We start from the raw sequence: 27,993 nt of genomic DNA on the forward strand, positions 1-27,993 counted from the left end.
GGCCACACTGCTAGTGGGATAGTTTTTCGCGTTCTGAGTGATTTTTTGATTCTGATTCTTTACACTGTTTATAAATGGAACGGCACTTTATCTGTGTTTTAGCAGAACTGTTCCTTTGTATCTCTTATGGTTTTTCCTTGTTTGTCCCCCTTTTTAAATGATATATAGATTTTTTTGTGAAATTAAAACCTCTTTATTAACCCCTCTATTGGTTTGACTTTTATTTCTGAAAAGAGCAACATTCTGTCAGACACTTTTAAAACTGGCACATCTGTGGAGACCAATTTTTTTTTGGTCTTCTGAAGAGGTCGCCTGTAATGTGTGTCTTAGAAGAAAGGAAGGGGCAAATAATTATGTTGCTTTGGGCACCACTGAGCTTCAATTCAATACAAGTACTGGGCACTAGGAATAAAGAGAGAAAAAATAGTTCCTGCTTTCAGAGACCTTTATATTCTTAGTTTTGTAAGTACCTGACGGTTGAAGAGCTTATATAATATGACTGAACTCTGAGCCTCTTGTTAGGATAGGGTCAATCTCTTCCCTTGTTTCACTCAGTTGAAATACTATTGGAGAGAAAGTTATTGATGTTTGTATTTTTATAGCCTTTACAGGGCTTTGGATTCCAGACAGTGACCTGAATACGGATGAAAGATGTGGTCTCTGCCACAAAGCTCAGAACAAACTTAGGTAGGCATCGTCACACCCACTTTACTGCTTTCTGGGAGCCTAGGTTGTAGACCAATGGGGCTAGATTTGTTTTAGTCTGAAGTATTCATTGAGACTTGGTTAAAATGGGATTTGCCCCAGAACAGTGGCAACAATACACCAAGAATGTATTGGGCCTGAGCTCTGAGGAAAGCAAAGTTAAGGTGAAAATTATAAATCTGGAATATGTTCAACCTACCTCCTATTGAGATCAGATAAGCCATAATTTTGAGACCCTAAGGGGAACCGTCCTTAGAATTCAATAATGTTTTGTGGAGTGGTGGCAAGATAATTAAAAGCAATGGTAGGCCAACCTAACCACTGCCAAGACTTCCCTCTGGGGAGCTAGGAAATGAGACTACCAGCTAGTTCCCTGAGGCAGATCCTTTTTGGAGGAAATGGTAGGCATGTAACTGAAGAGAGGGGGAATTCCTACATCCTTCAGTATTCTAAAAGTAATTTCATTTTATTTGGCATAGCAGTAAACAAAACAAAACTTGGCGAAGCTGCCTCGAAAGCTGCCTTGTGGACTTTGTAGGCACCCCTCTCTTCAAAACAACCCTTTCTCCTTCTTCAGATTCTGTTGTTTCCACAGTGGCAGGGCAGAAAAGGCATTTGGAGACATCCCGAAGACCCGAATAAAGTCTTCCCCAGACAAGTGTACCTGAGGGTAAAGAGGAGCTGGGGGTGAGGCAGGGGACCAGGTCATGTGGGCAGCAAGGGAAGGTGGAAGGGCAAAGTCCGTGCTGAATGACCAATATTTGTCCCAGGAGCATGTTTTAATGTAATGAATCATAGAGTACAAGTCAAATGCAAAGCAAAATCTGGCAGTGCAATAAAAATCATAAAAATGGGGAATGTGTCTACCTCAGATGTCTAAATAGCCCTTTAATTGGAGTTCAGAAGACTTGGTTTTAAATCCAGTTTCTATTTAGTACCTCCGTGCAAATCACTTCTCTGAACCTCAGTCAAGTGTGGGAGTTGGAATAGACTACATGGGGGTTCTTAACTTTTTTGTGGCATGTACCCCTTTGTCAGCCAATGAATCCCTTCTCAGAACGCTTATTGCCTATGTTAATAATCTAAAGACCTGCTACATTTCAGCTAGAAGTTAGTGAAAATAACTCCTCTAAAATTTATCCAGAGACCCCTAGGGAAGGGTGGGGGTGGTGTGGTGTAGCTAAAAGGTATCTAAGGTCTCTTCTAGCTTTAATGTTCTATAATTCTTTTCTGATTGGCTCACCATTAAAAGGCCAAGCCCAGCTAGTGAGGAATTTGGATGACCCTACTTTGCCACCTTGATTCACAAAAGCACAAGGCTTGGTTGCTGGAGTCTCCAGAGAAAATGACTATGGTGTGTCAAATCCTTTCCTCAGCACAGGGTTTTAACAACAGGCAGGGGAGGGGTGGAGGGATAGGAGTGTGGGTCAGGAGATTTCGGTTACAATTTCACTCAATTTGATCTTGCATTTAAGAGAGTACCAGGTGCTTGCTTCGGCAGTACATATACTAAAATTGGAATGATACCGAGAAGATTAGCATGGCCCCTGCACAAGTATGACACGAAAATTCGTGAAGCTTCTATGTTGAAAAAAAAAAAGTATCAGTTAACACACACATTTCCTAGTCTGACTGGGAGATAAAGGTAATAGGAATAATGATGTGAAGCACACTGAAATCTACTTTACTGGAATGTTTGAGCTGAGGAAAAGGGCTGTCTTGCTCAGAAAGTCCCAGCCAAAGACAAATTTTGGAAATACCTGAAAATAGATTCACTTGATACTTGAAAGAGATGTAAGCCAGAGTTCAGAATTTGAGGGAGTCTTAATGATTATCTTATTCAACTTCTTTTTTTGGTGAAGAAACACACTCAAAGATTTGAAGTGACGTACGTGGGACCCCACCCAGCTAGTAAATAGACCTGGGCTTCCAAATCCGGTCTTCTGACTTAAATCTAATGCTACTTTTACTATACCACACTGCTCCTAAATAATAAACTTTGTCAAAGTTGCTTGTGGAAGGTTTCACTCTAGTCCTGCTCTCAAAAGTAGCAGCAAGAAAGTGAAAGGAGAAAGATGCAGTGTCTGTTTTAAAGTTATTGGTACACCAGGGTTAATGTGACCTGTCATTGTCCTTCCAACCCTGGGGAACCACCACCACATAATTTCCTGGGTAGCAAATGCAGGGAAATTTCCACGCCCCTAAACTGAGATGTTATTGCAGGATATTGTGAAGAGTAAAAGTCCTATCACCTGCTTCTCTACTCTGGGCTTCCCTGTTGCTGCAAACTCCGGACGTAAAATTTCACAGACATCTCTACTTTCTGTGGTCCATCTCTAGAATGCAAGCTTGGAGTGTCATTTCAAAAAGCTTGCTGTACTCTGAGCCCTTGATCAGATAGGAGTTATGATAAGACTGTTCTTCAATTCTATGGGCCATTCTGACAATTACTTATCTATCACTCCCTATTCTAACCTTCATTCTTCCACATGGCATAAGTGTGAACACAAGTCATGCCCTCATGTGTCTTCCTGTCTTAGCACTTTTCTGAGACTGTGATTGAATCGTTCTCGTGGATCTGAGTGGCCCTAAAGAAATAAAATTTCAAAAAAAAAACCCTCCTTTTCAGTTCTCCAGCAAGAATGTGCAAAACTCTCTCACCGGGTATGAAGACTATACTGCTGACAATAAGCTCCTAAAGGGACCAAATACATTCCTTCTGTTTTCTTTTTCTCCTAGTTCTAATCAGTATTTCCCCCCTTTAAAATGAATAATCTATTTCTGCTTCCAGTTAATCATCTGTAGTCCTACTCTTCTGTAAGGCAAGTCATCACCTCTGGACCTCAATTTCTACATCTGTATTAAAATGAATACTTCATGGAGTTGTGAATGAGGATGATCAAATTCGAGTCTGTGAAAATGCTTCCCCTCCAAAAAAAAATATACATGCTCTAATAGTAATATTTGAGACATGCTTGCCAACAACAAATTTAGAAATAGAAGTGACTTTGGAGATCATCTGAATAATAATAGCTAGCATTTATGTTGTACTTTAAGGTTTGCAAAGCACTTTACATGTGTTATCTATGAGATAAATTCCCTTATCATCATCAAGTTGAGAGAGATTGAGTGATTTACCTAAGGTCACATAGCTAGTAAGTATCTGAAGGAGGACTGAACTCAGGTCTCCCTGACTCAGTCTTGCTTTCTAAAGAGATCCAAGGTCCATCTCTAGAATGCAAGCTTGAAGTGTCATTTCAAAAAACTTTCTGTACTCTGAGCCCTCGATCAGATGGGAGTTACAATAAGACTGTTCTTCAGCTCCATGGGCCATTCTGACAATTACTTATCTATCACTCCCTATTCTAACCTTCATTCATCCACGTACTGGCATAAGTGTGAATGCAAGTCATGCCGTCATGTGTCTATATAGCACTGATCATCCAAAAATACTGTCACCCCTTGCAACAAGCCTTAAGGAAAAGTTGGAAACCCCATAAGGTATGAATAAATATTAGAAATAAGGTTTTCATCAAAGCATAATTTCACCTTTTTGGAACCCGTCCCCCGAACCCAACTCACTTCCTTCCTACTAGGATCCACACCCTTAGGTAGCTCTTCTGCAGGTTTGTTCACAAGCATCTCCAGTGGGAAAGTAGGCAAATGTCCAGAAGTAAGGTTAGTGTCAGCGGTGAACACAGCTGGTTTAGGATTGGTTATCTCCTATGGAGGAAGAAAAGGAAATAGCTGTCTAACCAAGCTTGGTCATGGTTGAGTCTTAATCCACCATCAACTTAAAGGCTACCCCTTCCAGAAAGCTTTCCCTGATTTCTTCCCACCCCCCCACCCCAGTTCCCCTAAGCAATAATACATTTGGTTCAGACCCTAGGTTATGCCTGTTTTGTTTAGTAACCTGCTCTCCCCATGACACCCACAAAGGTTAGAGATGTACTCCAAACAATTTTAAATTTCTGTGTCCTGTCAAATTTGTATTTCTTTCGCCCCTCTTCGACTTCATACGTGTGTAGCTTTTCCTGGGTGTTCCTGGACAGTGCTGAGCCCTGGGCAATTACAATTTGTACCACATTTCTTTGTTTTATTACTCTCACTCATGCAATTGTTATATTGCTCTGGATATATTTCTGTCAGTTATCAATTGTCATCCCACTTATTAAGGCTGTGAGCTCCTTGGGCAAAGGGATCCTGGCCATGCTTTTATTGCATATCCTCATGCACCAGGCACCAAGCCAATAAATATTTAAAGAGTAAACATTCACTAATTGATCATTTAAAGAAGTTGGCATTTTATTTAGCCTTGAGAAACTAGAACCTAAATAAGTGCTCATTAAAGTTGAATGGGCAGAGCAATTCTCCATCTCTGCTGAGAAAGGAACATGGTGACACAAGGCAGTGGAATGACTCTGCAGCAAAGGGGATCCATTAATACTAGTTACCAGTAAACATCTCCTTAGGGAAAATGATTGGATCTCCTCTCCCATCAGTAGCAAGATAAAGGATGCTGTGACATCTGCTTTCCTGGAGATCCAGGAACCTTGCCTACTGCTAGGGTTCCTGACAAGATGACCCTTTAGAGAAACTGGCCAGCTTGAATAGGCTAAAATTTGCCCATGGTAATTGGTTCCTATGACTCAGTCACTAGTGTTTCCCCTCTTTAAATTACTTAGCATTTACTTATTGTCTTTGTGCCTAGTGCCTTTTTCTTTTTTTTCCCCTTCTTCCCTCGTGTGTGTGTGCATGCATGCCTTTTTCATAATATGTCCTTTTAAAACGTGGAGTGAATTCCATACTCACAGCTGCGATCTGGCTCAGGCTGTTTCTGTTTCCCAGTTCTGCCTTCATGTCTTCGTAAGATTTGGTGTTCTAGGTATGATGAGGCAAAAGAGTAGGAAAATGGAATCAGACAAGGAGTGAGGAAGGAAGAGCATTTTCCCTGATAAGCAGGGGGTTGGTTCATCCCCTAACCAGAGGATAGAAGAAAAGCAAGGTTTCCTGAATCCAGAAAATGGAGTTGGGGTGGGAGAGGGTGAGATGGTGTAGTCTCCAATATCATTTGATTCACTTCTCAGAAACCACCCATGTAACCAGAGCAGAGATGGGTAAGAAATATAAAGGGGTGGGTGGTGATGTGAGAAGTAGGGTTCAGAAGATTTACTCATTAGGATGCAGAGAAGGACCTTAACATTTTTCCTTTCTCATTCTCAAGGAGCAAAATTATGTAGGTGGGCTGTGGTGGAGAATGGTGTCATAAATCCACACACCCCCCCAACTTTGTATAATTTTATGTTTGTGGCCCCAGCAGAGCTGAGCAAAGGGAGCAAAAGGGGCTAGAGCCAAAAATCAGTGCAGATTTTGAGAGGAAGCAACTGGGCAAGGATTATTGGCAATTACACAACATTAGATATGTTAGTGTTTAGGCTTTTAAGCAGAATATTAATTAATATTGTATTATATTAATATATGGTTGTCTATAATATTAATATATTAATAATAATAATTAATCAATTCATAATAAGGATGACTCATTTCCATGGTGCTTTAAGGTTTACAAAGCGTTTTGCCCATGTTAACCCTCTGGGGTGAATTTCCCACTTTACAGATGAGGAAACTGAGATGTAGGGATTTGCCCTTGGTTGCATAACTAATAATTGCCAGAAGCCAAGTCCAGACTCCAAGGGTTGATTCCAAGTCCAACATTCTTGGAATGGATAAAACCACAATGAATAAAAATCATGGATGGTATGTCTATGAATGACATTAAACATTGTACTTATAATTCCATTGATAAGATCCCTGCCCTGGAGAGATTTTCTGGGGCAAAGAGCCCTAAGAAGTGTAACTTGGGTAAGCAAAATACGGGGCAAATCACTCACATCCCACTTGAAAGGATCCCAGGCCATGAACCACCCCGTGAAAGTGGGGGGCTCGTATCCCTGCTTCACCACCACAATGGGTGTCTCGGGATCACGTCCACTGGGGTGTGTCTTCAGGTACTCCTGTGCCATGATGGCCGCCTCTTTCTTCTCTGTCTCATTGGCGTACATCCCAATCCAGAAAAAAACCTGTCCAAAATTCCACATTTTTCTTAAATTTGCCCTTAGGCACAGCTCAATCCCACTCCAGGGTGCTCCTCTCCCATCCCCCAATTCTACAACCTCTCCCATCCCTTAGCTCCCCACAGAGCTGGGGCTAAACTCCCCTTCCATGCAGAGGCCATAGGTGCAGCCAGAACTTCTTAGGACAGCAACTGAAAAATAAAACAACTTCCAACAGAATGAATAATTTTTTTTAAGTGAATGGCTCTTGATCCCATCCACGGCCTGCAAAAGCATTCTTCTTCTAGATGAAGGAAAATGGCAAGGAAAGACTTCTGTGATCTTTCTTTGAAACTACAAATAATGGAATTGGGGTACACAAATGTGCCGGACTATTACAGCTCTGAGAGAAACAATAAATGTGAAGAATTAAGAGAATCATGTGAAGACAAAGGAAATGATGCGGGGGGGAGGAAGCAGAAGCAGGTGAGCAATAGGCAGAATGATAACTGTAATGTCACCTGAAAGCAAAAACTGAAGCTGAATCTGTGCAATTATAATTCCTAGGCTGGGAGAAGAGATGAGAATTGCATTAGAGGGGTGGAAAGCATATACTATCCAAAAACAGCTGGTATGTTGGTTTTTCTGAACTGTCTCTCTTTTTTTTAATAGTTATTACAAGGGAAGACTCATTGGGTAGGAGAGGGGCCCATTCAGAAATGAATGTAATTTAAAAGATTTTTTTAAAAAGGAAATAATGTGATGTAAAAATTAAAAGCATTAGTAAAACTCAATGCAGAATTTTTTTTAAATGGTGTAGCCTACATTGAATTTAATTCCCTATTGTCAGTTGGGATGGACAACCCAAGGAAATGGATATTCACAGATGAGCCATGTTTTCTTGTCTTGCTTGTCCCTGCTGCTCCAACTCTGTCTTTTTCCTTCCTCTATGGCCCCCTCCTCCTTTCTCCCTAAGGCACCCTCATGCTCTTTACCTTTTCCTCTCTGAGACTCAGCTTCTTGACCCGTGAAATAATGAGGCTGGACCAAATGACCTTTTGGGCCTCTCGCATCTCCAAATCTGTGGTCCTTTGGATTTCGGAAACTCGCTTACATTGAAGCATAAATGACTGAAAACTACTTACTAGGCTATCCCATCCATGAGGCAACTGCTACCAAAGAAACAGGCTGACCAGCAGTTACAATTGCTGACATTTATGTACCTTGTAAAATGCTCTGCATGCATTTATCTCTTTGCTCCTCACAACAATGCTGTGAGATAATTGAGAGCTAGTTACTATCATCACCCCCATTTTACAGATGAAGAAACTGAGGCTCAGAGAGGTTAGATGGCTTATCCATGATCTCACGTACAGGATCTAGGATTAGAGGCCAGGACTCTTGACTCCAAATCAGGTATTTTTTTTTCCCACTACAACAATAAAGCCTTAAGCTAAAGGAATAGAGTTGTGTGAGATGTTAACAGTATAAAAGACATAAATGAGGTGGGGGGGGAGAGAAGGGAGTAACAAGACTTAGACAGCACTGACTATATTTGCAATTTTTCAGCAGCACAGAATCAATAGTTAACAAGAATGATTAGTTAAAATAGGAAGCTGCCGGATGGGGTAAGTTTCTCTCTTCCCTTTCCTGATCCCCTGCCCCAAACTGAGGATATTTCTTGAACTCATTTTGCCCACAAAAAAAATCCTGCAAGTTAAGGCTAAAATAGATTTAATCATAAGAGAAAAAAATAGAGAAACTACACTGTATGTCAGCCATATTAATCAATATTGTTCTGGACTATTTAAAATAACTAGACAGTATAAGGATGGAATATTGCTGTGGTATAGTAAATGATGAGCTGGTGGACTTGGAAAAATACGGAAAGTGGAAAGACTCGGACTTATGAAGGAAGAGATTATCCACCCTCAGAGAAACAGAGGACAAATAAATGTAGTACAATCTTGTATAGATGCATATGAATGTTTATGTCTATATATGAATGTGATTATAGATTTCAAAGTATATATGTGTAAGTGTACGTATGTGTGTATGTATGTATCTATTTTGTGTGTATATGTGTGTATGTGTATATGTGTGTTTATGTATGTATACATGTATATATGTGTGAATATATATATGCTCTTAATTGTACCTTCTTGGGGTGGGGGGAGGAAGGGGGTAAAAAGAACAAAGTAAAAAATACACAGCGGAGAAGAAGAGAAAACTTACAAGGAAGAAAAGAAAAGATGAACAGCTCTGAACACAGCACGTAGTATTTATTGTATAGGCTTCCTATATAAATTTATTGCTGTATATTTTGAATCCTCTCTTAAGTTCTGCTGTGCATATGGCAACGCTATTTTTTCTTTTCTTATTTTGTATTTAAGTTTATAATATATTGCCTTTTTGTTTCTTATTGTGTATTTAAGTTTAAAATAAATTAATTTTTTAAAAATACTAGAAAATTAAAAAAAAATCCTGCAGAGTTGCAGTTATGAGATTTGGAACTGGAAGGGATCTCATAGACTTACTAGCCCAACTACCTCACTTGGCAGATGGAGAAACTAAGGCTTAGAAAGGAGATCTAATGGGGGGGAGTTAGTAACAAAGGTGAGATTTGAATTCCAGGTCCTAAGGGATGAGCCAGGGCTTTTAAGATTGGAGTGGGTGGGGCAAGGACATAGAGTATCAGGCACTCAGACTTGGATGGGAAGAGAGTCCTACCTCGTCCCAGATATCCAGCAGAAACACATCATCTTCTTCCAGATCATCCTGATTAAAATCGGGAATTTCTGTGGCCAAGAAGCGGCCTGTCTTGTTGGAGCACTCAAAAAGACGAGGAGTGATGGAAAGAGTTTCCTCCTGTAGTCTGTAGGGGATGAGGTAATGAAATTAGTTTTACAAAATTAGAAAGGAATACCCCAGTATACCCTCTCTGGCTCCCAAAGTTTCAGGAAATGAGGAAAGAAGGAATATCTCCTTTATGCTAAGGAAGCTTCAAGAGAAAGGATTGCACACTTCCTACCCTGCTGCAACCCCCACACCTCCCAGTCTAGTATTCACTCTTCTCACAATTGGGAAGTTCTTCCTGAAGTCTAACCTCTATCCTTACGGCTGTAATTGTAGCCTCTTGTCCTTTGCCTACTAACTTTGGAGAATTGTTGGTCACTGTTGTTGTTTGTCCTTTTCAAAAAGGACCAATGACATCATGGGTGATGCCTTGACTCAAGAGTCGATTGGATTTAAGTGAGGCAAAGTTGCACAAGATTGTCAGCCTCACTCTCTCCTCCAGAGTCACTGAAGTCCAGTGGCAAGATAAAAGTCAGGATGGCTGGTGATGGCCCAGGATGCAGGGGAGGACTTTGGCATCTTCAATGTCTGACCTAGTTCTAAGCGTTCCACAGTACCTGCTTCAGCAGCCTTCATGGTCATTGGAACAAATTGTTCTCATCTGCCCATTCTGCTGATTGTTTTCACATGCTTGGGGTAGACACTCCCCTAACTCACCAATGGGTTTGAGGCCCATTGGTTACCCTCAATCTGGTTTAGCCCATCTGCAGAGATGGTTTGCCAGGGTGTGGTTGCTGTACATGCTACAGCTTCTTGGAGCCACAGATGAGAGTTGAGTGGCAGGTGGACACCAAAGGTGGATGAGCAGCCCTGAAAAGGGCTTGGCTAGTGCTCACATCTCTATACACTCCTGTTAATGACTACCCCACTGTAAAGCAATCCTTCAGGGATTTGAATCCAGTGAAACCCAGATTTTCTATCATTTCCCAAACCTACTCAAGCCACCTCTTCTCCAGGCTAACCCTAATCCCTTTAACTTCCCAAGAGCTGAGTGGAGGAGCAAGGGCTGGGTATCTCTTCTTATCCTCAGAGAAGAGAGCCCAACACCTACTACCCAGGTGCTGATGTAAGCATTTCACCAAAGTGCTGAACCCTATGGCCAATGCCCTGCCCTTTCTGAAGTTTACCTAAGCTTATCTAATCTAATGGACCTGAACTCTGGGCTTCCTTTGCCTCAGAGATTGAGACACCTCCCTCTGCCCCACCCAAGAGGTATTAGGTATACTGTTAGGCCAGCTGATGCTTGGAGGAAACAGAATGAAGACTGCAAGTCCAACTCTGGCTTCTCTTAGCTCTCTGAATGTTCTGTATTTGAGGAAGGGAGGAGTCTTCTGAGTAATTAGCCAGTCTACAAATGAAACTCATCCCCTACCTGCTCTAGCATTCTCAATAGAAAGGATATTGTGGGGTCAGTTTTTGTTGTTTGTCCTTTTTAAAGAGAACCAATCATATCACAAGGTGATGCCTTGACTTGAGAGTCAACTGGATTTAAGTGAAGCAGAGTTGCACAAAATTGTCAGTCTGTCTCTTCCAGAGTTACCAAACTCTAGTGGCAAGACACAAGTCAAGATGGGCAATGGTCCGGGATGCAGTGGATGACGTTGGTGTCTTCAATGTCTGACCAAGCTCTAAGTGCTCCACAGCACCTGCTGCTTCATGGTTGTTGGAACAAATTGTTCTCATCTGCTCATTCCATTGGGGGAGTCTTCACATGCTTGACGTAGACCACTTCCTAACTCACTGAAGGGCTTTAAGGCCACTAGGTTACCCTCAACCTGGTTTAGCCTGTCTGTGGAGATGGCTTTCTGGGGTGTGGCAGTTATGCATGCTACAGCTTCTTAGAGCCCCAGGTGAGAGTCGGGGGACAGGAAGACACAAAGGTAGATGAGCAGCCCAGAAAAGCTCTCTGCAAGTCCTCACACCAGAGGTGCTAGTCCTCCCAGAACACCTGGAGTCAGTATAAAGAGCTAGGAAGAGGATGACAGCTGCAACTCATTTAAGGAGCAACAGCCTAGGGTAGTGGGAGAAGCCCTAGATTCAAATCCTACCTCTGACACTGTCTCTGTGGCCCTAGGCAAGAAATCTAACCTCTGTGAGTTTCTTAGATTTAAAGCTGGAAGGTTATGTCAGAGGTCATCTAGTCCAATCCCATCATTTCACATATAGGGAAAGTCCCAGAGAAGGAAAGTGATTTTCCCAAGATCACACAGGCAATGTTAGAATGAGGATTCGGATTTGGGTCCTTTAAGTCTAGAGCTCCATTCTAGCCTGTAGGAGATGAGATATGTGGACAGCCTCTGGATCCTGTAAGACTTGAGTCATCAACATCCTTCCTGTTAGATCAAACTCTTTCTAGAAGGGGTTTCTCTAACTGATAAGAAAGGATTTATGAGGGGCAAATGGGTCCACTTACCTCTTGCTGTTAGCGTAGGGTGCCTTTCCACCCAGAGCAAGCCAAAAGTTTGCTGGTTCCTGCCCCTCTATCACCACCTGCTTCTCCGTTCGAGAGATGATGTCTGACACACTCTTCGCCATCTCCCGTTCGTCTCCGCTACAGCCCTACATGGAGAGGAAGCTCAAGAGGCTGCAGAGGGTAGACTTTCCAGTTCCCCCATAACATTTCCCCCCAAGGTATTGGCCCAGTATGTCCCTGCTTAGAATTGGCCCCACTGTTCTCTTGGACAAGGTCCCAGGTTGGAGAGCTCCGTATCCTGAGGCACAGATAGAGTCAGTAAGAAGGAAGTGGGACCTAGAATTTGTTACCTCCCTAGTCTGAGGACCTCCTTCAGGCTCCTCAAGAGCATCTCATAAGGGAATGCTACCCCTCTGAGGGCTGGCAGAATGGGGAATGAATCTAACCAAAGCTCTGTGGCACCAGGAAGCCTATTAGGAAGGAAACCTAGAGAAAGGAAAAGATATCAAAGAGAGAGTCCTACAGAAAAGCAAAGACAGAGACTGTCAAAGATGCAGAGCTTGAAAGACAAAGACTGACAGTCACAAAACTAAAGAGAGACAGACAGGCAGGTAGGGAAAGATGTCACCCTTAGGTGTGGGAAGAATAGAAGGTGAGACAGGTGGAAAAAAGAGACACATCTCTCCTTCTTTGCCTGCCCACAGTAGCCAGTTCACAGGGGGATGGACACTCACCTTCCCACACCACAGGTAGCAACAAGATTGTGTCTTGAGGATGAAAACATCATTGGAGTTGAGGGAACTAGCCCAGGCAGTCACTTCAAAGGCTTTGGTGTTCTTATCATCAGTTCCTCTAACTTGGAACAGCCTGGTAGAAGGTACAGGCTCAGTGTTTCCTGACCGGGAAGTGCCCCCCTGTAAGGCAAGAGAGGAGGACATAAGGAGAAATGTCAACCATAAGTGCCCAATGTGGGAGGAAGTCCAACAGCCTCTCTCTACTCCCTTAGGAGGTAGAGGCTCTGGACTTTCCTCTCCAGAGATGTCATCCAAGTTGGAAGGGGAAGATTCTGAGGTCTCAGTCTTTACCAGGTATAGGAGGGCTACCTGAGCTCCCATACCTGAGGAGCCTAGCTAATTATGGAGCTGCCCACGCCCTCACTCAAGAAGGACTGATTGTTTCCTCAAGGAAAGAAAAATGATTGGCTCCCAAAACCGTGTCAGTGAAAACATTTGCATGCTCTGCTACATTCAAATACAAGACAAGCCTCAGTACTTAATGAAATAATTTGCATGAGGACCATGCGTGGGTCATGTTTGGTCTGTATCACCATATCTCCCCAAATATATCAAAAGGCAACTGAACCTCTCTTTGAGTGTCCCCAAAAAACCAAGTGATCATTTCTAACAACTAGTTCCCTTCTCCCCTTCTCAGTCGTGCAAGCTCCAGATCCCAGAGTTTTTAATTTCATTTCTTATTCCTCCCTTGACTTAACCTCTCACCCCTGATTGCTCACCAAGTTCTATTGATTCCACCATCAGAACACCCCTCCTTTCTCTTCCCACTCTCACTATCCTTCTGAATTCATGCCCTCGTCACTTCTGGCCAAGACTACTGCAACCATCTCATAAACCTGTTGCCCTTAACCTGCAAGTAGTCTCTCCCTATTCTAGAAACCTTAAAGTACTGTTTACATCACTGTCAGTCAGCAAGCAGTTATGAAGTACCTGCTATGTGCCGGGCACTGTGCTAAGCCCTGGGGACAAAAGAAAGACCAAAAACCTGTCCCTGGTCTTAAGTATGCCACGGTCTTATGAACTAATCATGACTCTCCTTGGTTGTTTCCCACGGCAAGCTCTTAAGACTGGTGTTCAAGCTCTTCCACTCACTCTCGTATTTCTAAACATAATTCCCATTTACTCTCCAGACAAAGCCTCTGCTCACTGTTCCCTGAGCCTGCCGTGTTCATTGCTCATTCCTGCCTCTGTCCCTTGGTTCATGCTAGGCCTTCTTCATGCCCTTTCTATACAAATCATCCTCATCCTTTAGTGCTCTTCCTTGGAGCCTTCTCTGACTATTCTAGTCCACAAGGATCACTCCCTCCTCTGAAACCTTACTTCTTAATCAGCATCACTTCTTTGGCATTATGACTATGAAATAACTTACGTTGTTAGTTAACTTCCTATGCACGTATGTCTTATCTTTAAATTGTATTAAACTATAAACTCCTTGAGGGCAGGACTGTGTCTTCCCTACCTTGGCATCTCATCGAGAGCCTAGCACAATGCCTTGCATATAGTAGGTACTCAACAGATGTGTATTGAATGAATGGATCTCCCCAATTATATTTTCATGCATCTTGACAGTTGGAACAACATTTCTCCTCACAGCAATTAACCCAGTGCTTGGCACATAGTAGTTTGCTTTTTCGTGTATGTGTTCTCCCTTCCTGATTGATTCTAAGTCCCTTGATCAAGAGAACTTTGTCATTTTTTCATTTTTGTATCCCCAAAATCTAGCACAGTGACTTATAGTAGGTGTTTAACAAATGTTCTTGGGATATATGAATAGTAAGCAACTAATAAATGTCCACTGAATGAATAAAATGGTTTTCTGCTAAGCTTAAATTCCTAAGGAAACTATAGATGCACAAATCATTTCCATGTCCAGTGGGACCTAACAAGGGAACCAAGATAGAAGTCATTCTGTAGATTCCAGTATCGTTTTTCTATTTTCTTATCCACTTCCAGAAAAGCAAGGAGCCAGTCAAGGACGGAACAACAAAAAGTCTTCAGCTGAGAAGTGATGTGAGATTTACTGGTTCAATATGGAGGCACCCTTGCCCACAAACTGCTCCCCTCCCTTACCACCATCATTTACCTCAGTTGAACTCAACAGATATTTGTTAAAACCCCACTGTGTGCTAGGCATTGTGCTACATGCTAGGGATGACAAAATTAATGATCTAGCTACCCTCCTCATCCAGGAATTTCTTTCCTTGTCTATTGGGTAGCTGTTCTACTTCTCTCTGATGCGGGTACTGAGAGCATTCTCTTTTACCTGGTAGACCACCATGCGTCCTTTGAAGATGGCCATGAGATGAGGGGGTTCCTTGCCCATGGGCACCCGAATCTGGACAGGCTCACCATTGTACATCTGGTCCAAGATGACGGCTTGATATGCTGAGGCTGCAATCTCATCCTGACTAGCAGAGCTGCCCTATAGAATTTATGGATGGTGATGGATGGAAAGAAAAGTGGCAAGATAGCCCTACCCACCCACCCACCTTTAAGTCCCTCCCAGAGGGTAAAACCAGTGGAAACCAAGGTTTATCTCAGCTTTCAATGCTGTAAACTCTGCTCCTCCCCATTTCAATCTGACCTAGAGCCCCATACATCTAAGCAGAAAGAAGGGAAAGGAAAGAGACAGAGTAGAGGGCTTTGTGGAGACTGAGGAGATTGTCATGTCAGGGGTGGGAGAGAGAGAAACAGGTACAGGGTGAACCAGAGGAGAAGAATTAATTGGCAAACATTCACCAAGTGCAGACTATATGTCAGGCATAAAATGATTTGGGGCAAAGTAGATGAAATAGGGCAAGAGGGCAGAACCTGAAGAAGAAGGAGCCAAGGCTTTGCTCTGGGGTTCAAGTGGACTCTGACCTGCCATATGTAGAGTAGATAGTTCTTCTTTTCATGGACTAGGTAGGTGTAGAGAAGCAGGTAACAGTCCCCACCGAAGAAGTGCCCCAGCCACCGAGGTTCCACTGGCACCAGCTCCAGGTTCTCAATCCTCCATACCTGTATGGAGGTGTTGGATGGGTAGGAGGAAAGGGAGTCTATGGCCAAGAGTGATGCTTCCAGAGAAGCTAGATGGATTCTAGCCAGGAGGTCACAGACCCTGCCTTCCCCCACCCAGATGGAGCAGGACATTCTCCCTCCTTCTTTCTGTAGCCCAAGGCCAGCATGCCCCTCTACCATACCTGGACCTCCCCACTTCCATCATCTACCATCCTCTGCTGGGCAGCCACTTGAGGCTTGACATGCAAAGATGCTGCATCAAACTTCACTTGTTCCACTTTGGCTAGGGTGAAAGGGAGGAGAGAGAGAAGCTCAGAGAAATAGTCAGCCCTCTCCATGAAGTCTTCCTGATTCTTCAGCTACTTCCCTCCCCTCTGAGGTCCTCTCACTCCCAGAATCCATACCACACCTTAAATTTAATGAAGTACTGGTTTGTTGTTGGTTTTTTTTTTGTCTTCTGTGTGAGTTAGTTGTGATTCCTGGACCCTTACAAGGACTTCTAGGGGCAAGCCTCATATCTTATGCTTCGTTTCCCTTGGTGGGAATGGCACCATAGTACCCTAGAAGGAGCACTGGCATAGGTGTCAGAAGACCTGAGTTCAAATACTATCCCTGATGTTTACTAGTTGTGTGTGTATGACTTTGGATGCATCACAACCTCCTTTGGGCCTGTTTCCTCATCTGTAAAATGAAGGAGTTGGACTAGATAGTCCCTTCTGGCTTTTAAGGCTTCCCCCCCAGTATGATTTTTTTTTTTGAGTTTTGATTAAAGGGGCCATCCTTTGATTAATTTCTTAAAGAGGCCTATTCACTGAATGGGTGTTACCTCACTCAAAGTGAGAACCCGAAAAGACCTTAGCTTGAAAGGGACAGGGTCTCCCAATGCATCCTGGGCCATCTCCAGTCATCCTGATGAATATCAGGCCACTGGACCCAGATGGCTCTGGAGGAGAAGGTGAGGCTGGTGACCTTGCACAGCCCTCCCTCACTCAAATCAAAGTCAACTGCAAGTCCCATCATCATTTCCCTGATGTCATGGTCCTCTTTGAGAACAAAGGACAAACACAACAACCCTTCTAGATTTAATAGTCTGTGGCTCTGTAAGTCTATGAGGACAGAGGAGTGTGGGAAAGAAGGTTGGGTGGGCAGGGCCCAGGGTAGCTCTCCTAACCCAGCTCTGATAGTCAGAGCACCTTTCCCAAGCTGTTACTGGTTCCTCACCCACAGAGCCCACACTGTGGGTTTTGCCAAGGCCAGAAGTTTGGTTGGGTACTGTCCACTTCTGGAAAAGCTGTTTGAAGACGGCTGACTCTGCACCATCATTCTGTACCTCCACCTGGGTGCTGTCTGGGTAGTTTTTGGCCTTGATGAAGTTCTACAAAGAGATGTGGTTATGGAGAAGGGGAATATGTCAGAGGAGGAGGTATTGCTCCCCAAGACTAGGTCTTGGCCCCAAGCCAACCCTGACCCTAAACCCAAACTTAACTCTGACCCTAACCTCAACCTTCTCTCCCCTGAGTGTAGTTGAGATCATAGACCAGCTTCCTTCTCTCTCCCTCCCTCCTCTGTGGTCCTTGTGGTCTTTGTTTTAACTACAATCAACCAAATGTTGATTAAAGCAGTGTTTGTGCTAGATGCTAGAGATACAAAAAGAAAAATGGAATAGTTCTTGCCTTTAAGGGGTTTACAATCTATCAGTGAAAACAAAAAGTAAATTATGTATATACCCCACCCCCAAAAAAACCCACAACAACAGGTAATTTGGCAGGAGAGCTTAAGTAGTTAGAGAAGAGGAAGATTTTTTTAAAAGCCTCTTGTGGGAAGTAGCACTTGAGCCGAGCTTTGAAGAAAGCTAGGTATTCTAAGATGAACTGATTTGTAGGAAGTGCGCTCTAGGCATGAAGTAAATGAAGGAGATGGTTGATGGAATGTGTGAGCAAAAGCAAGATCATTTTGGCTGATGCTTGGAGTGTGTGAAGGCAAGTAATAAGCCTGAGAAGGTAGGCTGGAGTCAGGTTGTCTCACAATTTCTTTCATTCCTGGAGCTTTCAAGAGACTGCAAAGACACTTTGGGGAATATTATAGAGAAGATTGCTATACAAGTATGGGTCAGAATAGTTGATTTCCAAAGTTTCTTCCAACATTGAGAACCTATGAGAGGCCCCTAAATCCCAAGATGGCCCTAGAAATGATCGCGCTTTGGAATCTTTAGGATGCAGGGTATCTTTTTATTGTTTCAGAATATCTCCTAGAAACCTGTAAGGTGTAATGGAGCCTAGCCTTCCCGTGGCATTCAATTATCTCGATTTTTTTTTCTCCTCTCCCTCTCTGTCTCTGCCTTCTCTTCTCTCTGACTCTCTGCTTCTCTCTCTGCCTGCCTCCTGTTTGTTCCCTTCTCCCTCTGCTCTCTTTCTTCTCCCCTAATCCATTTCACTTTGCTCCAGAATCTCTTGCCCCTACTCCTTACCAGAGCTTGGTTCATGGCCCCTTTCTTCTCCTCAGCATTTGCTCCTTTCCCCTTCCACACATAGATCTTCACACCTCCCTGGTCTAGGATATAGCAGTCCTGGGAGAGGAAAGAAAGGGGAGGAAGGGAGAAAGAGGAAAGAGAAGAAAAGAGTCCAGGGTGAAATTCTCATGGCCCCTATTCTAGTGGGCAAGAGACCTTGAGGATACAGTGAAAGATACTCAAGGAATTCAGCCTCTGGAGCTCCCTCCAGGGCATTTTCCCCAAGTCTCAACCCAAAGGTACAGGAAATCTCGGTGTGGGAGCCACCTTTCCCTATGAGGTAAAGTTAGGGGTTGGGATTCACCCTTGGAAGGGGAAGGGAGAAGAGTAGGGGAGAAGGTGAAGAGCCACCTGGGGTTTAGTGGAATGGAGTAAATCTGGGTGCTGGCAGAACCAAAGGGTCCTCTCTACTCTCGTATCCACCTCCCTGGGCCCTTCTTACCTCATGGTTCAGTAGGTCTTGAGTGAGAGGACGAGTTGCCACTTCTCTCAGCACCAATTTGCCCTCTGAGTCAGACACACTGCAGGGGATGAGGGAGGAGAAAGGAACTGAGTAAAAAATTGACCTGGGGAGTAATTTCGGGGCTGGTCATCTGCTGGGTCCTAGAACCCCAACTTCTTGTAGCTTCTCTCTCTCTAGGATCTCTATCTCTACAGCTGCTTCTGTGCCCCCCTCTATGAAGCCCCTTCCTTTGCTGTGGAGGTCAGGACAATGTTAAAAACTTGAAGATTCTTCAGATGAATACGCTATTGGTTGGAATATAGGATGCCTCTAAATACAGGACACACCGCCAAAAGGAAATCTCTTTGAAAGAGTTTGTTCAAGGTGACTGAGCCAAGGTGATTGAAATGACTTATTCAAGGTCACACAGGTGGAATCTGAACCAGGGAATGGCTCACCAAATTATGATACATGAATGTATCAGAATGTTACTGCATGATAAGAAACCATGAATATGAAGACTGCAGAGGGGTAATGGGAAGACATATAAACTGATACAGTCAGCAGAACCAGGAAAACAATATACATAGTGACTACTACAATGTAAGCAGGCAAAACAGTAAAAGAATGGAGCCAATGTTGTGAAATTATAACGAACGAGTTTAGCCTCAAAGAAGAAATCCATAAGGGCCCCTCCCCTTCTTTGCAGAGAGAGGGGACCATGGATGGATATGGAACACTGCTTTTGATGTCAGCCTTTTTTGATGTACTCGTTAGAACTGTGACATGTTCTTTGTTCTCTTTTTTAATTCTTTGTTATAAGTAAAGGATAGGAGGAACAGATACATCGGAAAATTTAGTGATATAAAGACAAAAGCTCTCAAAAAATCCTTATAAAAAAAACCAACTAAATTAGGAAGCCAGGACTGGATTGGTGGCTGTGTCCTCTCTCCCTTTTTGTCCCTCCTTCTGGTTGACCTGGTAGGTGGTCACTTGGAGAGGCCAGAGTCAGATGCTTAATGGGGTGGGAACAGGGTAAAAACTAGGGCATCAATCCGACATGGGCAAGTCTGGCTAGTTTAAAAGCATCATGGCATCTCGAGCTAGACAGGACCTTAGAGATCATCCAGGCTGACCACCTCATTTTACAGATAAGGAAACAGGCCTACAGATATGAAGGGACCTGCCCAAAGTCATACCTCTAAGGAGTTATTGGGGGGCCCCCTTATTGGGGCCTGCTCATGAGTTATTGCTAGGCATAGTGTCCTTGGGCTGGGGAGAAAACTGTCAGATATAATGTTTTGAAGCTAGGGAGAAATGTGATCTTGGAACTGGGGTCCAAGTACAGGCACCCAAGCTCCCCATCAAAGCTACAACTCTTAGCCAGGTCCTTTAACTTGAAATCCAATGTTCTTTCCAGAAGAAGACTCCTGCGTTCTGTAACTGGACAACTCTGTGCTCGTCTAGATTAACTGTATTTTATCTCATTTGCCTTTAAGAACTGATAAAGGTCATTTGAAAAACCTGACCTTGGTATTGTCATAGTGAAAGAAGGAAATAAACATTTATTAAGCACCTACTGTATGTCAGGTACTGTGTCAAGTGCTTTACAAATATTATGCTATTTGATCCTTGAAACAACCCTGGGACATAGCTGCTATTATCCCCTTTTAAGGATGAGGAAACTGAGGCCAACAGCGATTAAATGACTTGCCCAAGGTCACACAGCTAGTAAGTGTCTGAGGCTGGATTTGAACTCAGGTCTTCCTAATGCCAGGCCCAGCACTCCATCTATTGTACCACCTGGTAGGTAGAAAGAAGGGGGTGTATCCTTCCAAAGTAAGGAAATACAGAAAAGGCCTTCACCCAGTACTCCTGGATACTAGTCAAATTTGAGAAGAAAGGAAACCCTTGGTGGGCCAGGGCTTTGATGGATATTTCCAGTCCTCCTGAACTCTGCTTTAATACACCCCAAGGGGCCTCTCTTTGGCCCTTCTCTTCCCCCTTGCCTTACAGACACAGATAAACACTTACTGGTAGAGTTTCAGGGTAGCCTTGAGGACTGGCTCCACCACAGTGTCAGGGATGGCTTCCTTCAGTCCCTTTCTCTGGCCAAGCAGATACTTCATCACTTCCATTAGCTCAGGTGATTCGGCCTCCTGATCGCCCTCCACTATTCCAACCTGTGCCCTGCCACCCCGTTCCTGGTCCCGGATCTCCTTTGCCAGATTCATACCCTGCAAAGCAATGGAAAGGGCGGGGGTGGAAAGTCCCTGGAGATGCTTCCAATCCCTTGCTTCAGGGAAATGATAGAAGGGGCAATGAAGAGGTCATTTCTGGGCAAAGGAGGGTGTCAGGTTTCCTGGGTAATGCTAAGGATGTTCTGAGATCTAAACTCACTAAGGAACTGGGCCTAGTAGGCCTCCTCAGACTACCTATGTCCCTGTCCTAGGATCACGGTCATACATGTATAGCTAAAAGGGACCTTCAAAATGATGCAGATGAGGAAACTGAGATCTGGAGAGGGGAAGTTATATGTCCAATGTCACACAAAAAGAACTGGATTTCCAATTCAGGTCCTTTGGCCCCAAATCCAGAGTTCTTTCCACTGTCCTATGCACACTAGCTTCTCTAGGATATTCTTAATGTTCACTGTAACCTTAACCTAATTGCTCCTGGATATAAATGTTGGCACTGGAGAAATATACAGTGTTTGTGACTTGCCTCCAGCTCCCTAAAGAAGGGGCCACATAGCTAAGGCCTGGTTTATCCAGAGAACAACAAGATGACCAGTAATCCAGGCAGTATGTGCAAGAGGTCTCTGCCTTCAAATGTCTCCCCCAGGATCTCTCTCTCATCTCACCTCCCCCCCACCCTTGGTCATGTATTCTTGTTGCCCATTCCTTTAGATTAACTTTGAGGACCGCAATTAAAAGGCAATATTTTGTCATTGAGAGGTTACGCTCTACAAACATTGTAGTGCAATGGAAAATTCTTTCCTCCCTTTGGATGAATCCAAGACCTGGATTTAACATTGGAGAGATGCTTCTACTGTATCAGAAAATGATCAGGTGGCAGACTTTGTTTGGGGGAATTTTGGAACCCTGAGCAGAATGGACTAATGGCCTAATAAGTTAAGAAAGGATTATGGAATGTGGGGAGGGGGAAGTCTTGGAATCTAGTTGGTGAGGCTGCTGAGTTAGAGCCAATTTATTAGCCAATTAGGGAGCAGCACCTGTTAGGAGAGGTGAATTTTCAATCAGAAGGCCAATCAGTCAACAAGCATTTATGAAACACCTACTACATTTCAGGCACTGTATTAAGTGCTATGGATACAAAGAAAGGCAAAAGTTGGTCCTTGCCCTCAAGGAGATCACAGTCTAATTGGGGAGACAACATGCAAACAACTATGTACAAGACATATATGGGATTAAAAGTTTTGCTAGAACATTGGTGAGGAGGATGCCAGGAAATCTGGGGATTGGAGCCTAAAGTAGGCCAAAGTATGGCCAGGTAGTGGGGATATGTCGCCTGCATGGTGGTGGTGGTGGCAGTGGCAGTCATAGAATGTGTGTGATCAGGAAACATCTAGCTATGATGATGCTGGCCAGACAAGTGAAGAAAACCACCTCCAAGTTCTCACCTGTTTGTCCAAGAATCATCCCTGCTCATGGCTTCAAGCTCTAAGAGAACAGGATCATGTCTTACCTGAAGATCGCATTTCTCTAGCACATTAACTCCTTTATAAATGCTTGTTAAGCAAATGATAACCCTTACACACACACACACAGAGATGCATGCACACATACACACACATACACACACATGCGTACACACGCATACATGCATACACACGCGCGCACATGCACACATGCACATATGGCCCTCATTCCCTCTTGGGAACTAAGAGAGTAGGCCAGGGGAAAGAGGCAGCAAAGAAGCCAGAAGTTAGATACCAACAATGGAATTAGAGCCCCAGGGCTGGAGGAGAAGATAAGGTAAATGGGGAGTCCTATAGGTCTGTCAAAGAAGTGACCAATAGGTCAAGTGATAAAATTGGGGTCACATGAAACAAGGGTGAGCATCTGGTGGTAGAGCTTTCATCAGATATTTTATAGAACTGGGACCTCAGAGATCTTCTAGTCCAAATCCTTCATTTCCCAGATGATGGTGAAACTGAGGTCCAGAGAAGGGTGATTTGCCGAAAGCCACAGAGGTCAGTAGGAGGCAGGATTTGAAGCCAAGTGCTCTGATCCCAAATCCAGGGCTCTTCCTACTGTACCACCATGCCTCCTGGGGAACTTTACCTTGATCCTCTCCATGCGATTGCTCTCAGGGCCATTCCATTGTATGATGAGCTTGCCTAGGTCCAGAAGGAAAACATCCCCTCGGTTGAAACTCGTCCATGACATCTCCACCTATGAAGTTGGTGGAGAGAGAAAGTAGTCCCAAATTTGTCTTCATCTTTGCATTTTTCCTGTCTTCTCTTGGCCCTTTGTTACCCTACAAAGACCCCCCCCACCTATAGGAAAATCCCAATCATTATCTGGAATTCCAGGCTTCCATTTCCTGGTCCATGGATTATCTCTCCTTGATACAAAAGGGGGAAATGAAGGCCTAGGAAGGGACAGGTGTTGATTCTATACCATGGCCCATAGCCCTTCTAGCGATATCTAAGCCTCCTTGAGTGAGATAAAAGGGAGAGACGCCTATGTCATCTCCAAGAAACTGTGGTTTCTTGTGCCAACTCTTTCTTTCCTCAGAGTTAAAGACTCTCTGCCTAGTTCCTTGTACTTCCTTGTCTTTCCTATCTCAAGGACTTACATGGAGGTGTCTTGAAGGGAAGCCTTCTGTGATAAGTGATAGAGAAGTCAACAAGATCTTATCAAGAGGAGACCCCATGAGCCAAACCCTATCACTCCACCTACCTCTCCAGCCACCACATTCCTCTTGCCCTTGACATGTAGCAGACGTTGAATATCATATGAGTTGGTTTCCACATGCTTAAAGCCAGAGGCCACCCCTCCTTTCCGTATCCTGGAGAAGAGTTAGAGCTAGATCAATGGGAACTGCACGTGTATTCGTATATAGGATTATCTATCTGAGCCTCAAACTGATGCAAGGAGCCCGCTTAATCAATGTTGGTTTGGGGCAATATAGAAGATCATGGGATCATAGATTTTGAACTGGCAGAGAATTTAGAGATCATCTAATCTCATTTTACAAATGGGTAAATTAAGACAGGAAGGTTAAATGACTTGCCCATGGTCACACAGCTAGCCAGGACTAGAATACAGGTCCTGGCTCTCAGCCTGGTGGTCTTCTTATTGTACCACAATGTGCAATTGTGACAATGACTCACCATAGGAATAGGGATAGGGACAATAAAGAGAGTAGCCAAAATGGGAACAACAAGGTCAAGGAAGAAGGAATGAAGTTTTCTCCTCCCTTACATCTTCCAGTATGCCTCAGTTCTCCAAACTATCCAATTCAGGGCAATCCCTGATCAGAACTGCAAGCTCTCTGAGGGCAAAGGCCAAGTCTTGTCTAAACTTTACATCTTATAGGCACATAGTAGGTACTTAGTAAGTGCTTATTAAATGAATAAAGGATTACCACCACCACCCCAAGCCCCCTAAATATACACCCTTCACATCCTCTAGGGAGTAGGATAAGAGGAAGAGGAAGGGGTCAGGGAGCTAGGGACCAGAGATCCATAGGAGTGCTCTAGTGAGATGGGGATGTAGAGGAGGTCATTGGATGGGATGCTGAAGAACCAGGGATTATGGGAGAGGGAGGGGGCAATAGGAACCACTGGGCCTTGAAAGTGACCAGAAGACCTAACAGGAAGATTGGGGTCATCAGGAGCAGAAGATGCAAAGGGGAAGATAGTTTCTCAGAGATGCAGTCTTTCCCTGGACTGGGAGGAGTATTTATTTGGGAAATAGGGGAAAAGGCATCCATACACAAGTCCTTGCTTGAAGTAGGCCCTGAAGGTGTCGCTCTCATGGCCCTGAACCTCTCTATGCTGGACGGCCCGGCCCTTAAGGTAGTCATCCATCTGGGTGGTATAAATAGCAGCTGCGCCCTGCTCATCTGGGGATGATTCCTGGCCCAACCAGTAATGAATGTCATAAGAGAAAGAGTTCCCTGTCTTATGGATCTGCAAAGAAGAAAATCACAGAATGTCAAGAAGGGAAGGGACTTTAGAGTTCACTGAGTCAAACCGCCTAATCTAAGAATTCTTAAATCTAAGAAAGCCATTATATGACCTTCTCCAAGGTCATATGATGAGTAACAAGGACCAGGTTTGAACCAAGTCTTCTGACTCCAGCCCACTGCTCTTCCCATTATCGCGTGTAGCCCACTCAAGGATGACAGACACCTTCAGTCTTCCTTCCTTCACAACCCTATCCTGGTTACTATATTCTCTTCTCTGGTTTTCCATTTTTCTCTCTCCTCTGAATGCCCATAACACTGTAGGAGTCAGCAATCTAGTTATGATTATGGATTTGATTATGGATCCTACATCCAGAGTTGGAAGGGATCCTAGAAAGCATAGAGACCAAGCCCTATTTTGTGTCAGAGCTAAGCCTCCAATCTGTCTTCCTGTGTTGCTCTTGAATTGTCTCCTGTAAGTGTAAATCTTAGTATTTTAACTAGATTGTGAACTCTATGAGGGCAGTAATCTTGTCTTTAGTTTCTTTCTGTATTCCCTATAGTGGCTACCATAGGACTGAACCTATAGTAAATATTTGCTGACTTCCTCTCTCTCCCCCTAATGGTCCTGGAACTCCAGATTCAATCCAATTGGCTCAGTAGGACCTTGACCAAATGCTCCCAGAAAGGGGCCTGGGATATTCAGGTGGACCCCTTCCTTTTTTGCCCATTCTTCGGACCTGGCACCTCTCTCCCTGTGTACTCACAGCCAGGACCACGTAGCAATCTCCATCAAAGAAGCTTCCAAAGGAGTTGCTGGGGACAGGCACCATCTGCATGGCCTGTGTTGGGAGAAGGAAACATGTATGCAGGACTGGTTCCCTATCCTCCTCTGAGCCAAGCTCAAAGTTAACTGGGGTGGGAGTGAGGGAGATGAAAGCAATGCCAGGTGGCCCAGACTCCTCAGCCCTGAACTATGGAACTATGCTCTGTGGGCTTAAGAGGAGGAAGGGGAGGAACAGAAGAGGGAAGAGAAAGATGAAAAGAAGGATGAAGAAGAAATGACAAAAGAGGAAGTGTAAGTATAAATAGAGAAGAAAAGGGAAAGAGAATGAAGGGGAGAAATCTGAAAAGGGAAGGGGAAAGGAAAGGAACAAGTATTTATATAAGGCTTACAATATGCCAGACACTATGGTAAGTGCTTCACAAGTATTATCTCATTTGATCCTCATAACAGTCCTAAGAGGTAGGTAGTTATAATCCCCATTTTACAGAGGAAACTGAGGCAAACAGAGGTTAAGTGACTTGTCCAAGGTCACCCAGCTAGCAAGTATCTGAGGCTGGATTTGAACTCATGACTTCCTGACTCCAGGCCTAGTGCTCTGTTCACTATTCCACCAACTGCCTCAAAAGGAAGAATAAGAGAAGGAAGAAGAAAAGTTAGGAAGATTTGGGAAAAGCAAAGGAGGAGGAGGAGGAGGAGGAGGAGTTGAAGGAACAGCAGACAGAGAAGGGGGAGGAGGAAGAGGAGTCAAAGATAAAGATTAAAAACAGAAGAGATGGAGAAAGAAGAGAAATAAGATGAAGAAGGGGGTGAAAAGAAAGGGAAGAAGGAAGAGGAGGAGGAGGAAGGATGAAAAGAAGAAAGTAATTAGGGAGAAGGGGAGAAAATGAGAAGGAAGAAACTGAGGAAGAGGAGAGAGAATAAGAAAAAGAGAATGAGAAGGAAGGGCTATTTAAGTATTAGAGAGCTAATAGTTAAAAGGTGCAATTAAAAGAGGAAAAGAGAGAGTAGAGTGGAGAAGCTTCAAGGAGTCGGTTGTTGGACCAAGGCATCAGGAGAGAACTAAAAATTGCTCCTTCCCACCCTGGCCAGTCATGCTGAAAGGAGGAGACCCCTTACCCGCTCCTTCCCAGCCTGATCACTTACTTCTATCCTCCATATCTGTATTCCAGGAGTGGTGGTGTTTAGAGAACCTTTGACCTGAGCGCTGAGCTTTGTCATTATGGCTGAACCTAGAGAAAGACCAAAGAGAGAGAAAAAATAGGGAGACGGTACTAGTAGCCAAGGAATGTTCTGAGGGCAGGCTCATGCAGGGCCCTTTAGGTCTCAGTTACCCTAATAATTCAAGGATGCCACCTTTTGACTGAGGAATGATTGACTGGAAGGCAGAGTAAGACATACATATCCAGATCCAACTGGTTTAACTATGCTTGTTTGTCACAAGGAAGGATCTTTACAGGGTGGGGTATGTTATTGGAGGAGTTAGTGATAGTGACAAAAGGAAGGAAGAAAGGAAGAAAGGAAGAAAGAAAGAAAAAGAAAGAAAGAAAGAAAGAAGGAAAAAAAGAGAGGGAAGGGGGAAGAAAGGAAAGAAGAAAAAAGGAAGGAAGGAAGAAAAAGAAAGAAAAAGAAAATTGTCAATGAAACATTTAGAAAATCCACGGAAGAGAGAAGGAGATCCAAAGTTTGGAACCACTTTGTTCAATTTATTATATAATTTTTTTAAAAAACAAGCTCTATGTAAGAAATTCTCAGTTTCATATAATATCCTCTTCTTCTGTTCTTTCAATATTGAAACAACTATGTTCATTGATATTTGTTAATAATAAAAAAGAAATTTAAAGAAAAAAATTGTGAGCCTCTGAGTTGGTACTTGAAGAGGGAGAGAGGGGAAAAGAGCGAGCCAGCCATAATAAAAAGGGCTGATTCTGCCACTGTGTGACCTTGGATAAGTCATTTAACTCTTTGGACCTCATTTTCCTCATAAGAGCATAGAAATTAGAGGTGGAAGGGAACTTAGAGGGCAATTTTTCCATCTTTTTCATTTCCTTTTTTCTTTTTTTATTCTGAATTCCAAATTCCCTTTTTCCAGGCTCCCCCTCCCATGCCCCACCCCCACTCCCTACTGCTGCCCCATTGAGAAGGCAAGTAATATGATACCCATCATACATATAAAGTCATACAAAACCATCCCCTTCTTTCTAAAGCTAAGGAAAAGGAGGTCCAGAGGAGATGAAATGACTTGCTGAAAGTCACACAGGAAATAGAGCAGACTGGA

The 27,993-nt window shown here is 43.6% G+C and overlaps 1 protein-coding gene and 1 non-coding gene across 2 annotated transcripts; one reads left to right on the forward strand and one right to left on the reverse strand.

Annotated features, from left to right (window-relative positions):
* Positions 1–1,255: 1,255 nt before the first annotated feature.
* VIL1 (villin 1) lies at positions 1,256–26,936 on the reverse strand. Its single transcript, XM_036755183.1, has 19 exons — positions 26,862–26,936; positions 25,699–25,773; positions 24,739–24,935; positions 23,701–23,809; positions 23,080–23,190; positions 20,807–21,009; positions 18,773–18,851; positions 18,289–18,387; positions 17,043–17,196; positions 16,004–16,104; positions 15,684–15,821; positions 15,085–15,243; positions 12,762–12,941; positions 12,028–12,173; positions 9,489–9,633; positions 6,597–6,785; positions 5,518–5,586; positions 4,288–4,428; positions 1,256–1,369 (listed from the first exon to the last, which is right to left on the reverse strand). The coding sequence occupies exons 1-19, from the start codon at positions 26,934–26,936 to the stop codon at positions 1,256–1,258; spliced, it is 2,484 nt and encodes an 827-aa protein (XP_036611078.1).
* LOC118849267 lies at positions 2,191–2,297 on the forward strand. The gene has a single exon (XR_005010319.1). It is a non-coding gene; the product is annotated as a U6 spliceosomal RNA (small nuclear RNA).
* Positions 26,937–27,993: the final 1,057 nt, after the last annotated feature.

Source organism: Trichosurus vulpecula, chromosome 4 (genome assembly GCF_011100635.1).
Source record: "Trichosurus vulpecula isolate mTriVul1 chromosome 4, mTriVul1.pri, whole genome shotgun sequence".
In the NCBI taxonomy this organism is placed as follows: Eukaryota; Metazoa; Chordata; class Mammalia; order Diprotodontia; family Phalangeridae; genus Trichosurus; species Trichosurus vulpecula.